The 14,644-nt window shown below is 30.7% G+C and overlaps 1 protein-coding gene across 4 annotated transcripts; it reads left to right on the top strand.

The window, feature by feature from the left end:
* Window positions 1-6: 6 nt before the first annotated feature.
* Window positions 7-13,997, top strand: LOC119686377 (putative transcription factor capicua). 4 transcript variants are annotated; one of them, XM_038100949.1, is made up of 22 exons: window positions 7-154; window positions 219-642; window positions 743-886; window positions 966-1,461; window positions 1,531-1,819; window positions 2,190-2,396; window positions 2,522-2,652; window positions 3,662-4,495; window positions 4,588-5,222; window positions 5,295-5,819; window positions 5,904-6,107; window positions 6,178-6,451; window positions 6,589-6,834; window positions 8,944-9,170; window positions 9,355-9,550; window positions 9,631-9,855; window positions 9,913-10,213; window positions 10,280-10,443; window positions 10,519-10,614; window positions 10,685-10,869; window positions 10,943-11,126; window positions 13,767-13,997. In XM_038100949.1, exons 1-22 carry the CDS (start codon window positions 12-14, stop codon window positions 13,826-13,828), a joined length of 6,192 nt encoding a protein of 2,063 aa, XP_037956877.1. In that variant the 5' UTR covers window positions 7-11; the 3' UTR covers window positions 13,829-13,997. The 4 variants fall into 4 exon arrangements, with proteins under 4 accessions (XP_037956877.1, XP_037956875.1, XP_037956876.1 ...); XM_038100947.1 differs by having other exon boundaries at window positions 966-1,819; window positions 10,283-10,443; XM_038100948.1 differs by having other exon boundaries at window positions 966-1,819; window positions 13,794-13,997.
* The last annotated feature ends 647 nt before the right edge of the window (window positions 13,998-14,644 follow it).

The following is a 14,644-nucleotide window of genomic DNA, read 5'->3' as shown; positions in this document are numbered from 1 at the left end:
GTAATGATACAATGTATGCCATTCGAACCGTGCCGTCAATGATTGTAAGTCCTGTTTCAGTATCTTCTACTGGTACTAACAATACGACAGTGGTCTCAGCAGGTAGATGTGCTACATCTATAGAAAGTCCTGAGAAACGTATTATCATAGCGAGGTTTGTTAATCAATTTTGTACACATAATTTTATCCAATACGTTTTATTGTTTATTTTTAAATAGCACACATCCCTCAAGTACTTATAAGATGCAAAATATTGGCATCAACAACACTAACAGAACAGTGACACCTATTAGTCATATTTCAAATAATGCCATAGTTCCACCACAACGTTTAGCATACAACCATCATCACCTCCAACCACAGCAATCTATTAGTATGATCCAAAATCACCAGTCGCAACAATCTCAATGCGATGAAACAGCTTTAGACCTTAGCGAATGGACCAATACACGAGTATTAGCAAAATTAGGCAGTTACTATGCCTCTGGCGAAATACGTCAACCTGCATCTGATGCAACAACTCCAACAAATTCAGTTTTGGTTGAATTTGATGCGCCTGAAAATTGTACGCAACTTTACACAGAAGTGTTAACAAATGGTCGGTTTAATGTGATATCGGACGCTAGTCCACCAGCTGCAGATGTAAGTAAATAATGAAATATTATCACACAAGATGTCTATAACATTCTCTAATGTATAATTTCAATATATTTTCTTATTTTTTGATGTTTTATTTTTTTAGATTGTGTTAGACACACGAGTCTGTGTACGCACTCAAATGGAAGGTCGATCTGGTTTTGTGTTTGTGGAAGGTTCAGTAACGGATATAAATATGAATACAAAACAAATTACAGTACAAATTGGCAGTACAGATACAACGCAAATTGTAAGCAAATTAAAACTGCATTAAAATATGCATTTTAATAAAACTACAAATAATCATTTAAAACTGTGTTTAATTTTAGTTAAAAACTGTTAAACGTGCAGATTTACGTTTATTGAGACCACCTTGGTGGGATGAACTTATCGATGTGTCACTACAAACACACATAGTTCCACCATCAACACAAGCAACAATTAAACCACAAACTATTCAGGCAACACATACACAACCGCAACGAATTATCGCAAAAACATCTGCTTCGACTGGTAGTCATATATTAGTCAGTGGAGACGCTAATATTATTTATGCACCTACAAATAAAGGTCCACATCAACTAACATATGTGACTGCAAGATATGATGGAAAAATTCCTGGCCACCAAACGCCTACAAATGCTAATACACATATTCAGCATGTTGTGCCGTCATTAGCGGCACAAAAACAAGAAGATTATTATCGTACAACAGCTACTTCGCCGTTTCAAAATTCAAATAATAACACGCTACAAGCATTGGTTGTTAATGCCAGTTCTTCAACGAGTTCAACGAATATTGAAAACTGTTCTGGCAATGGAAATGGTAATGGAAATGGAAATAGTACGAATGTGCCAGAAATAATTATATCTCAACAACAAATTATGCATGCAGGTTCAGCACAATCAATTAGCAATAGTCACAATACCAATTGCCTGCCATCACAAATACACAAGATCTCTCATTCACCATCAGATGATATGCATCGAAGACAAAGATCATACGATGATTATGAATCGGATGATGAATTAAAACGTGTTGATATTGGCAGTTATGCTATAAACGATGCTGATCCTGAAAAATTATCGGGAGGCAGTAAACGTAGTAGCATGCAAAGTCGTGGCAGTACATCCAGTTTAATCGATCAGAGGCTCACTCCAAGATCTCATCCAGCAACTCCAAGGTATTAATCTGGATTGAAATTTGTGTAATCAGTTTTAAGTAAAAAGCTAACAATAGTATTTAACAATCATCATCATCATCATTTGTGATTTTTAATTTATAAGTATTTATGTTTAATTGACTGTATGTTATTAAATTACTATTATTAAAGATTGAAAGTGTTAGTGTCAAATAACTTAAGTCTACATAGTATTGATTATAGATGTTTTACCTTTGTTTGTTTACAAATAGATACACGTTAAAATGAATTCGAAATTACTTTTATGTAGTAATCATTGTAAATTTTTTTACTTAGAAATTTTTCTATAAAATATATATGTATATTCTATAAATATCGGATACTAATGATTTAATATTATTGATTTAACCAGATCTCAAGCGACTACACCACATCGCTTTAAAAAGGGCGATATCGTACAGTCTGAATCCGGTGTTCGCAAAAAATTTAATGGTAAGCAATGGCGTCGGCTATGTTCGTTGTGTTCAAAAGAGTCTCAACGACGTGGCTTTTGCTCACGCCATTTAAATCAAAAGGGAAATACTGCATTACGTTCTACTGGACCAAGTCGTTTCCCAAGGTAACTGCGTTTATATTTATATAATTTTATCTAACATTTCTTATAATTAATTTTTAACCTAATTTAAATTAATTTTTACTTGGTTTATTAAATTAATCAATAAAGTTAATTTCTCCTTTTTTTAGTGATATAAGTAGTCGCTCTAGTAGCAAAACCCAAGTTGACGAAGATACCTCACGTGATTCGGAAACGTCACCCAACTATCGTGTCACAGATCGTTTTGATCAGGAGGAAAGAGATGTAGCTAATATGTTAGGTATGACTACATATGATTATTTAAAAAAAATTAATAATAATATATTATAATAAGTTTAATTTAGTATCTAATTTTAAGCGCAATATAACACAAGAAACAATCTATTAATATTGGTTAAATTTGTTCTTAAAACTATATTTCAAAAATAATAACAAATCGAAGAAATGTATATTACTATACAAAAATTATTATGTCCATAAAACCTTGAAATTTCATGTAATTTTCAGACAAAAATTATATCCATAAAAATACCTGCTTTGCAAATTATATGGATTAACTTTAAAAATGTAACTAACTCATTCTTTATTCATACATAAAATCACAAAGAAAATGTATACATATATACATACATACATACATACATACATACTAAGAACAAAAATACTCTAATGATAAAATCAAAAACTAAGAAAATTATTACTCATGTTTTCATTAAGAAATAATTTATATTGCTTACTGTTTACTGCTCACTCAACTGAGTGTTTTCATTGAAACGCACTTTTTACCTGCTTTACATTCTGCCTCTGCTATAGTAGTATAGTAGTTTCTTCACACGTGATAAACGCAACGCATTGAATTACCTGCAGAATGGAAAGGAAATATTAATGCTTACCGATTTGTAATCCAAACCAAGTGCAGCAAAATTTAGTTTAAAGAATGAAAACGAAAAGAAAAAGACGATGACAGCAATCCGTAATTGTCAAACTGTACAATTGCATAAATAGAAAAGCACATACTTGAAAAGATTGGCTTGACTTGACTATAGAATTCGACAGAGTCTGTAAAATAAATAATATATTTTATAAACTATTTCTATAAAATTGACTTAATTTATTAATATAAAAACATAAAAACATAAACAAAATAAAAATTTAAACATTTGAACATTTTGAAATGAATGTGTTTCAAGACTACGACCTTGGCGCGAAATTATACGTACAATGTTTATGTAAACTAAACAAAATTATAATTAAAGAAATGACTTACTCTATAAAAATATATTTTTCAGTGTCGCTGAGCAGTTCGCGGTCGGCTACACCATCGTACTCCTCACCCGTTAATCATGGCACATCTCCTATGAACGTGAATCATTCTCCAGTACCTGTATCAAATCGACAAAACTTTTTTACACCGATTGGTGGTGGACCAGTCGCTACTGCAGACCCACATACAACAAAATGGAAAAATACACCTAGTCCAGTATTATATAATGTGGGGTTTCCACAAGTAATACGTCCAGAGTCAGTTCGTGCTCAGGGCGCAGGTGCAACACAAACGGCCACTATTGTCTCCTCAATTCCGCCGCCACAAACAGCACCAGTATCAATGGTAGTACATAATCAACATGTTCCTCCTCCTCCTACGCAGATGATACAACCACCACCAGCGCCCCCACCAACTCATCATATCATGACACATCATCATCCACACCAACAAACTTCGCCGGGTCCACCATTACCACCTCCTAGTGTAGTAATGCCTTCAGCAACAAATTCAGTTGGCCATGCAACAAGTGTAATACGTATTTCACCTGCAGCTGCTACAACAATGAACAACATCAACTCATCAACAACTACTGCTGTTACTGCAACTAGTACACAATCTTTTCATCCTGTTATAGTGGATGCTACACAATTGGTACCATTGTTGCCACAACAGCAAGCCTTGCATTTACAACACCAACAACAATCGAATATTCAAGTAGCGCATACACAAGCCTCTTTAACTACTAATACAGGAAACCAAATTTCTACATCTACTTCAGTTGGCATAATACCAGCTGCTCATCAACAAACGCAACATCAACCGCCACCAATGCCAGAAAAACCAATTTCAAAAAACGGTAAGTACTACTAAAGTATCACTCATATTCTTATATGTATTTATATCAGTTTTATTATTAACTATTTTTATGTTGCTCTGCTCTAATTTTAGGATTTAATCCGGGGTCGATATACCATTGGCACACGTTACTGCCCCATATAAACCAATCTCCCGTTAAAACACAGCCATTAACAAACTTCTCAATTGCTGGCATCGTACCACCAACTGTAGATACGCCAACAATTAACAATACATGCAGTCATAATATTAATAACCATCAAAATAAATTGAATTCGCTGGAATCTCCCCCAAACCCTGTAAATTGTGCCACAAATGAAACAAGTAGAAACAATATTGCAGAAACTATATCGATCACTATACAAGAGGAAACAGACGAACAATTAGACGATGATGTATTCGAGCCCTCAATAAATAATACTCCTGCTGGAAGTATTATACCAGCTGCTACAGTCGCTCAAGTAAAGCAAAATCACAAACGTTCAACTAATGAAACCTATCGCATGACCAACTTTAGCACATCATCATCATCTAATGAAAATAGTCGAAAAATTGATGAACGTATAGAACGTATAGATATAGAACCAACAAATTCTATGGGAAGTACAACTGCAACAGCAACTGCAACTGCAGCAGCTCAGGCTGCTGCTAAACGACGTTCGCAATCGCTGAGTTCTGCTGGTGGTATGGGTGCAACTGGGAAAGAACCAATGAGTCCGATTACAAAGGTACATTTGATTTTTTTTAATGTTCTATAAAATATATATAATCTTTGTTTTTGTTTATCTTTAAAAACTTAGAACAAGATACGTAGACCTATGAACGCTTTTATGATTTTTTCTAAAAAACATCGAACATTAGTACATGCTAAACATCCAAATCAGGATAATCGTACTGTTAGCAAAATATTAGGAGAATGGTGGTATGCACTTAAGCCTGAAGAAAAAGCTAAATATCATGAATTAGCTAGTTCTGTCAAAGACGCTCATTTCAAATTGCATCCAGACTGGAAATGGTGCTCAAAAGACAGGCGCAAATCATCTAGTTCAGGAAAAAATACGATGTGTGAAATAAATGGTAAACAACGTAATGACTCAAGTGATGGAATGGACATCACTGAACAAGATCAAAATGCAAATATAATGAATAATATTGATGGTCCCTCAATAGATACACAAACTGATATCATACCGTTAACTATCGCAAATTATATTTCTACGATTGATGAAAGCTCAACACCAACAGTATGCAACGCGAATGCAAATGATGTTGTTAAAATTAAATTGGAACCCGAAAAAGATGACTCACAAACTGAGAATGAAATGGTAGCTATTTACTGCATAGGAAAATTCAAACCATTTTCATAACTATATTATTTATTTTTGTTTTTTTTTTATTTTATTTTAAAGTCTGTTCCTATTGAAGAAAATAAAAATAATAATAATAGTAGCAATAACAACACAAGTCAGCACGATGATGGCAAACAAATAGATTTAAAATGTCAAGAACGCGTTGCTGATTCCGATATTGAGGATGCGGCCTTTGATTATAGGAAACCAACTCTAGCCAGTAGTGATTGTGTACAAAAAGATGATCAAAATAAGTCTGAGAAGGTAAAAAAAGAAATATTATTCTTATATATGTGTACAAATAAACAATTTCTTAAAATTTTTGCTTACACAGAATGGAAATGATTTTTTTGATAATGCTGTCCAAACAGTCATTTCTAGTAGTGATCATATCAATACAACAATGACATCAAGTAATACTACTACGAGTAGTAGTACTGTTAACGCAGTTAATAGTGGTAATGAGCGCGATATAACGTTAAAGCCAAAGCCAATTAAAGCAAATCGGCATACTATTGAGAACAGCATCCTTAGCTATCAACAAATACCGATGTATTCTTTCAACAGCCCCAAGAATCCAATTGGTGTTACACCGTTTCAACCCACAGGCGAGCACCATGCAAAAGTCGAAATTTGTAATTTAAGAGAAATTAGAAATCAGAATTTGAATTTCGATTTTTATTTTTAATATGAATTATTTGTATTAAACACATTTTTTAATTATATCTATATATTCATATCATAGGTGGTGCTTTTAAAACAATGCCAATAAGTCCAAAAAGTACAAAAGTAGATGAAACACAACCAGCACATATTAAGCATGAAGATGCAACAAACAATATTAAACAGGAACCCCCGTCGCCTTATCAACTGAACGGTAATTGTAGCAACATTTTTACTTTTAATGTGCCAACAGCAACAGTTCCAAGTCAAAAACAATCACATCATCAATTTCATCCTTATTCTCTGAGAAGTCCCACAGATTGTAGAGGTTAGTATTTATAACTAATTTATATAAATTTAAACTGATTTATTTTAAGTTGCGTGTATTGTATCAAGCACAATAAAATAAATACCATATATAATTCGGATAAATTCAATATATTCATCAACCGTCTATGGTTGGTTAATAATTTTAGCAATTCTTATTAGTTTTACTTTTTTAAACTTTATAAAACTTAAGTGCTTATAACTAGTAAAATAAACCCTGAAACACAGACTTTAATCATTTATATTTTTCTTACTTTAAACTATATATGCTTTTTATTATTTTATATAAAATTGTACAATCATTTAAACTAATATATGCTCATTACCATTTTATCATTGCATTATTGTAATTCTTAATAATTTTGGGTTCAACATAAAGCTCATAAATCATAAACTTTTCTTTCTCTCTATAATGCTAACGTATATCTTCGATATGATCATCTATTAAATCATTACTCATAATTATCTACTAATTACTTAAACAAAAATTAAAAATAAATAAAAGATGCAATAAATGAGCAAGTATATGTTAAATCAGACGTAGAAAATAACTGTTATGATAAAGCCGCTGAAAACGATGATGAATTGTATGAAGATTATGACACAGAGACCGACTATGATGACATTAAATTTCACAACAAACGTATAACTGAGACAAAATCATGTATTACGAATTTAGTTATGAAAACTTTAACACCAAATTGTACAAAAGATAATACAATACAATCCGACCAATCGACTGGTGTAAAACGCAAGCAATTTACTATCGTACGTTCTTTGACGCCACAACACATTTCTTCACATAAACAATTGAAACATTTACATATACGGCGTGTTGAAACACCACCAACTGTAATAACGCGAGTTCCCACTCCATTTGCACCAGATAAAATCATATCAGACCACTCTCAACAACACAAATCAACAAATCACATAACAATCATTAGAACATTATCAACCCCTCCTCCATTATTTTTTAATAAAATAAAAAAACAATCATCAACCACATCAGCATGTGAATCAGCATTATCCCCTTCATCATTATCATCATTATCATCATTATCGTCATCATTGCAATCAACAACACTTCAAAAAACTTTGAAAAAAGATGAAAAAGTTATTAAATTTCAATCCTACTCCTCTGTAACTGCTACCGGTACAAATACAACCAACACAACGCCAATTGTACAAAAATTGTTGACAATAAAAAATGATGACATAAATCATAAAGATGACACAAATAAAGCTACCGGAAGGGCTGCTATATTATATGACGCTTTAGTATTGGATACGTTACATGGCACCAACATTGATGATGAGAGCAATGACAACGAACATAAAAAAGACCACCCAAAGAAACAACATATATTAACTATAGATCAGCATCAGTTTCAACAGCAACAAGCGCAACAAACACAACAACCACAGACACAGACAATGCTATTAATAACTGACGGCAATAGTTACAATCAACATCAACAGCAAAGTATAGCACAACAATTGCTACATAACAAAATAAGAAAATTTAATATAAATCCAACAGAAAAAAATTTGATATCCTCAACATCAACAAATGCTGCCCAAGCTTATTGTGTTGTCTCTAACAGCAACAATCATTATAACAACAATGTAAATGTGAAGTGTACCACATCATCCGCATCATCGACAAATACATTGCGTCCTTTGTCATTTATCAGTGTTAATTCATGTAATAAAATTACATTGGCAGGAAATGCTCGCATCCTCGCTGCCAATGCAGTTACCCCTAATAATACCAATTCAAGCACAGGTGCTGGATTAGGAGTAGGCGCAAATACAGTAACGGTTTTGAACGCTGTAACTCAATCAGCTGCTGTTGCTGTTGCTGCTACTGCTACTACTACTACTACTACTACTAACAATCTAAAAAATATTAATCATAAGATTAATAATAACAACAACCTAACCATAAACACTAATTCAAATGAAAATAATACTAAAAGTAATATAGTAACTAATACTAATTGTATGAAAAAAGATTTAACGATAACAACTCAAAATGCCACTGTTGCTGGCTCTTCGATTTTATTAATTAATTCAAATGTTGCCACTGTTGTTAATTCCTCATCAGGTACTACATCAGATGGTCCAGCAGTACCATCATCTTCTGCTGCACCGGCTACAACGGGATTAAGCTCATCTATAAGCAACACTGCTCTCAGTGCAAACAATTGTGTACCAACTACACCCACATCGGCTTCTTCGACAGCACAGATATTAACTACTTCAGGCAGTATTAACAACAATAATGGACAAAAGCAAATACTTTTTGCTGTTAATAATATGGTACACCACCAGGTATGAATTAAATGGATACCTTGCACATTATATGCATATTTTTATTAATTACTTGATTTTAATTGAATTAAATATATATATATATACATATATATATGTATATATATTAGTATATGTGTGTATAATAATAGTAATTCACATGTTAACAATAATATATCAAAATATATATATATATATTTTTTAGTACACAATTTTACCAATGCACCAACAACAAACAGCCCAAGCACACGCAGAATCCGCTAGTCCTATCAAACCTACAGCTATTAAGTATTTATTGAAAAAAAGTAATGTCCAAACTGATGTTAATAGTACTGGTATAAATAGTGGTATACTACAACAGCCGATACAGAATTCTATTATTTTACACAATTATTCACAAGGTTTGTTAATGTCACTTATGTTACATAGACTTACATAGAAATTTGTTGATATTTTTTGCTCAATGTTTCTTTTTTATTAGAATCAACACCCCTATCTCCAATATATAAATCTCTCCCATCAACACCAAAGTCAGCCTCTTACCAATTAAATGTACCAGATTCAGCAGGTAAACGTAGTTCTGATGGTAATTCATCAACTTATGGTGGTGACGATGAACATGAAATCGGAGAAGGTCAACAATTTATATTAGCACCCACCCCGGCACAATTAGGTTGTGCACCATTACAACGCAGAAAGAATATGTGTAAGTACTTGGCTGTCAATAAATAGTTCAAAAGTACTAATAAATCTTAAATTGTAGCCGGTAGCAGTATAGGTTCGTTAAAAAATGAGTCTAGTTCAAATTCGTTTGCTACAAATACAATTATTGGAAATTCAAATAAGAAATTAAATTCTCCCATCATTGATTCTTCTTCCCCAATAATTGGCAATGTAAACACAACAGCTTGCCTAACAACAGGTTTGCCAACGCCTACATCTTCAACAGCGACTCCAAGCAGTGATGAACAAATGCCACTAACTCCAACAGCTGTGATTAATACAAATCCCAAATCACCTACTAAGACTGTGACAGTCAAAAAGAAAAACGATGATATGGAAAAGTAATTTCGAAATAATATATATTTGGCCTATGAAATAAAATAATTATAATAATTTTTTTTTTAAAGTAGTGTCCTAAAACAGGTAGACTTCGAAAAGAAATATCAAGCTTTGCCGCAGTTTAAACCTGAAGATTGTCAATCACCAAGCGCTATTATAGTACCCTCTTCACCTCGCGTATACGGTACCAATTACCGAAAAAAAAATATGGTTCCGCCTGTACAAAAATTACGTGAGTATTATTTTGAAATACAATATATAACAAATTTAATATCAATATTGTTTTGTTATTATTTTTTATCAACAGATAGCGAAGATGAGTCAACCGATGAAACAACAGTTTCAATACCTACACCCACACAACGTTTCTTCGGTCCCGATTTTAATATTGATCAACTAAGAGGTATTCATTCAAAGTTCATTTGAAATTGAATAAATTTCAATCTTATAAATATTGTGTCTTTCTATTAAAGAGCTAGAAAATTCTGATCAAACTGGACGTTCTCCACGTACACCTCAAACACCTCTGCAAAGTGCTCGCTCTGATGCTAGTGAAAAGGGTCATCGTAAGGTACTTGAACAACGTCGTAAATTAGTTTTGCAATTATTTGATGAACATGGAATGTTTCCTACAGCTCAAGCCACTATTGCTTTTCAAGTTAGTTATTATAAAGAAATATATAAGTAAATAGAAACATTTAATTAATATATAATAAAATACATATTTTTAGACAAAGCACATTGATGTTTTCCCACGAAAACAAGATTTGCAACTTAAAATTCGTGAGGTCCGTCAAAAACATATGGGGCAATCTGGCTTTACACCCCATTCAGCTGGTCCTGTTACACCATCTGAAGGAAATACAGCAAATGTTTCTAGCGGATATTCTAGTGCAAGCGGAGGAAGTAATGCAGGTAAATTTTATATAAACGAGTTTTTACATTAAAAAACAAAAAAAAAACATATTTTAGTGTGTAAAAAGTGTTCCACATCTTTTTTAATGTTTTTGATTTTTTTTAACATTTTTTTATTTACATATCTATATATATGTGTATATGTATGTATATGTATGTATATGTATGTATATGTATATATAATGATCAACCTCCGAAGGGATCATGTTAATATAACATAATTATATTAATTATATAGTGTAATTAATGTAGTTTCTAAATATAGGTTTTTAACTAGTTGATTATTTTGTAATAGGATACACTAATTATTCAAATCTTAAATCTCTTACTATTGTCTTAAGGTTAATTATTAAATATATTATTATTAAATTTTATTTATTATTAGAAATTATTTTTATCATTTTATTAGTAAATAACTGCTAATAATATTTTTTGTGTATTCTAAAATAAAATTAAAAATAATTATTTTTAGTTAGTTTTGATTTTTTTTCTAAGTATTTAAGTATTTGTGTTGCTAAAATACGGCATTGCTCTGTAAGTTTTTTACTTTTGCTATTAATCTAAAGGAAGGTTTTTAAATCATTGTTAATTATATCTTTGGTAAAGTTTGACGCAGAATCATCCAAACTGTTTAGATGAAAGATTTTTAAGGTATTGCAAATTTTTAAGTTGATGGTTTAAGTTTGTTAGAGAGAAACGATCTTTCACGATCTTTGTTATTTGTTGTTTTCATCTTCCGCATGCATAGAACAAATGTTTAGTAATTAGTGTTTGCAATACTCTAATGCAAACAAAAAAAAAACATAAAATTGCAATAAAAAATTTTATTGTTTATTTATTTTAATATATACATATGTGAGGTTAGTTGAGCTGTACTTATGTTTGTGTCCTTCTATAACACATTTTTTTGTTATTAGAATGTGTCTGTGCAATCATGAACATGAATTATGACCCCCGGCAGAATGTTCAATCATGAACATGAATTATTTCGTTATGACCTTCGGCAGAATGTTCAATCATGATCATGAATTTATATATTTAATTATTATAGTTTATTATTATAAGTCCATTATCACCTAAATTCTTAGAAATAGTAACATTTTTGAGCATCCGTATCTAAATTATTAAAATAAAATATATTCATAAAAACAATAGGAGGAAAATCCCTAGTGTTGGGACTTCCGTCCTTTTTTAACTTTTTTTTACAAACAATAACAAAATGTAATACACTCCATTAAAATCATATTATTTTAACTTTAATGTAAAAATTAGTCTTAAGATAATTTTGTATAAAAACAGAACATTGTTTTTAAATAAAATGAGTAACTACAAAATACTCAATCAGTGTACATCAATAATATAACAGTACAGTGTCTCTCAAACTGCTTCGCATCTCGATACAAACTGAAGTCTTACTCTAATATTCTTAAGTTTTGCCGTGTTTATAGTATTGTTACGAATTTGCCTTTTGCAATTCAATTCTGATAATCTCGTTCATCTCACTGGATTGTCAATAACTCTACAAATGCCAAAAATAACTGAAAGTCAAACTCGAACTCGAATTTTCAAACTCAAACTACTCCACTCACAAACTTAATTACTTTTTCTGAAAGAAATATCTGACATTAGTTTTTCTTATTCCTGTCAGAGGTATTTATTGAGGCTTTCATAACATATATATGGCAGTTTTCTTCATAACGTATGTTATGCATAACGCTTTTGTTAAAAAAACATATTTCAAAAGCAAAGCTGACAGTGAAAACCCAAGAGTTTCCGATTTCACGGAAACTTTATAGCAATATAAGAAAGATTGATTTTAAACTTAAAAATTTTTAAATAAACACTACCAACAACCCCTTATTTGTATAATCAATATAAAGATTACATATATTGTTTAACGGTAGATGTCGTATGTAGGTATCAGTAATTTCTATTATTGTAATCAATTTTAAAAGGGTACATCTTTATATCGAAAAGTAAATAATATCGGCATATAGAGTAAGGGACTTGCCCAAAATAATAGGGAGGAAAGATACCCCTTCCTTGAATTAGGAAGGGGTGTAAGATAAGGAAAGAGAAAAAAGGAAGTTCGTTTGGAAATAAGAGACTGAGGAGAGCGTGGCTGAGTTTATACTAGTTTCGATTGAAGTAAAGTTACCTTTGCACTTCCTTGGGAAGAAACCATAAATCAACCGTGCAATCAGTCGACAGTTGGTAAACAAATCGAATGTAATATATTTTATTTTTAAAAATTTTACAGATTTCGTTTGTAGGTCGATTTTGTTATAGATGGTTCCATATTTACACCAAAATAAATTTGATGTGGAATTAAGTTACTTTTAGCTCCATTTAACGTTAAAGAGTTATTTGAATAGTTTAAATATAAAACAGAAATATATATATATTGATATGAACTGTAATAATCTAAGTAGTATCGTTTTTAGGCATTGAATCATAATTAATGTATTATGTTGAAATCAATAATAGTAATTCGTATAAAAAATTATTTAATCATTTTATTATCAATAGACATAACAGTATATATACACAAAACAAGTTTTAATGATTCGATTATTGAATTATGTATTCTTTATTTATTTTGAACTAAATTTTGTATTTTTGATGTAAAACATTGTAAAGATGTTTTTCAATTTTATTTCAACACAGGTGTACAAGGAATAACAGAACAACAACAACAATAAGCAACTCTGTTATCATTATACTAACCGAAAATCAGAAGACAACAATAACATAACACAATCATTTTTTCAACAAACTGGAAAAATCTGAAGATATGCACAATTATATTATGTTCATTACGAAACCCAATATATTTTGAAATATAACCCATGACCCATTAAGAACGAAATAATAAATAATAAATAATATGCATTTAATGCATATATGTATGAAAATTGTTAAATAAAACAGCAATTGTAAAAAATTTTAAAATTATTTTATGAATTTTTAAGGATATTGCACATCTATTACCATAAGAAAATTCACATAAATAAATTTGTAATTTGAAAATATTATTAAGCACTCCACAGTTAAAGCAAAAAGAATGTTGAAGCGATTAAGTTTGATAAAAAAAAAACAAAACTAAAATTATTGAATAAAAAAAAATTTGTAAATTTTAAAATCTGCAAATTTTTATATATGTCTGAACTTTTCTAATATGCGTATGAAGTTGTAAACTAATAAAATGAATTCTTTAAAACAAACGTAATTTATTAAACCGAAAACAATCTTATACTAATTTAATATAATATAAGATGTTACAAAACTTTTTATTTTATAGAAAAAACAATAGAAAAAATGGAATATATGTATATATATGTAGAAAAGGAAGATATTTTAAATTGAAATCGAAATTGATTGTAATATGTATATTAAATTAACATGTGAACTGAGAATTTCGAACATAAAACTTAAACAAAAGAATCAGATATATTAACGTTGTTATTTATATTGTAAAAATATTAATAAAATGCCATATATTTAATTATTATATACGT

Source organism: Teleopsis dalmanni, chromosome 2 (genome assembly GCF_002237135.1).
Source record: "Teleopsis dalmanni isolate 2A chromosome 2, ASM223713v2, whole genome shotgun sequence".
Classification (NCBI taxonomy): domain Eukaryota; kingdom Metazoa; phylum Arthropoda; class Insecta; order Diptera; family Diopsidae; genus Teleopsis; species Teleopsis dalmanni.
This window is presented reverse-complemented; position numbering and strand designations above follow the sequence as displayed.

Bases quoted from the DNA above. Each gene is read 5' to 3' on its own strand.
- LOC119686377 (XM_038100946.1), top strand. From the start codon at position 12: ATGTATGCCATTCGAACCGTGCCGTCAATGATTGTAAGTCCTGTTTCA. The intron at 5,820-5,903 runs GTAGCTATTTAC...TTTATTTTAAAG, and splicing joins CACAAACTGAGAATGAAATG to TCTGTTCCTATTGAAGAAAA. The intron at 6,452-6,588 runs GCGAGCACCATG...TTCATATCATAG, and splicing joins TACACCGTTTCAACCCACAG to GTGGTGCTTTTAAAACAATG.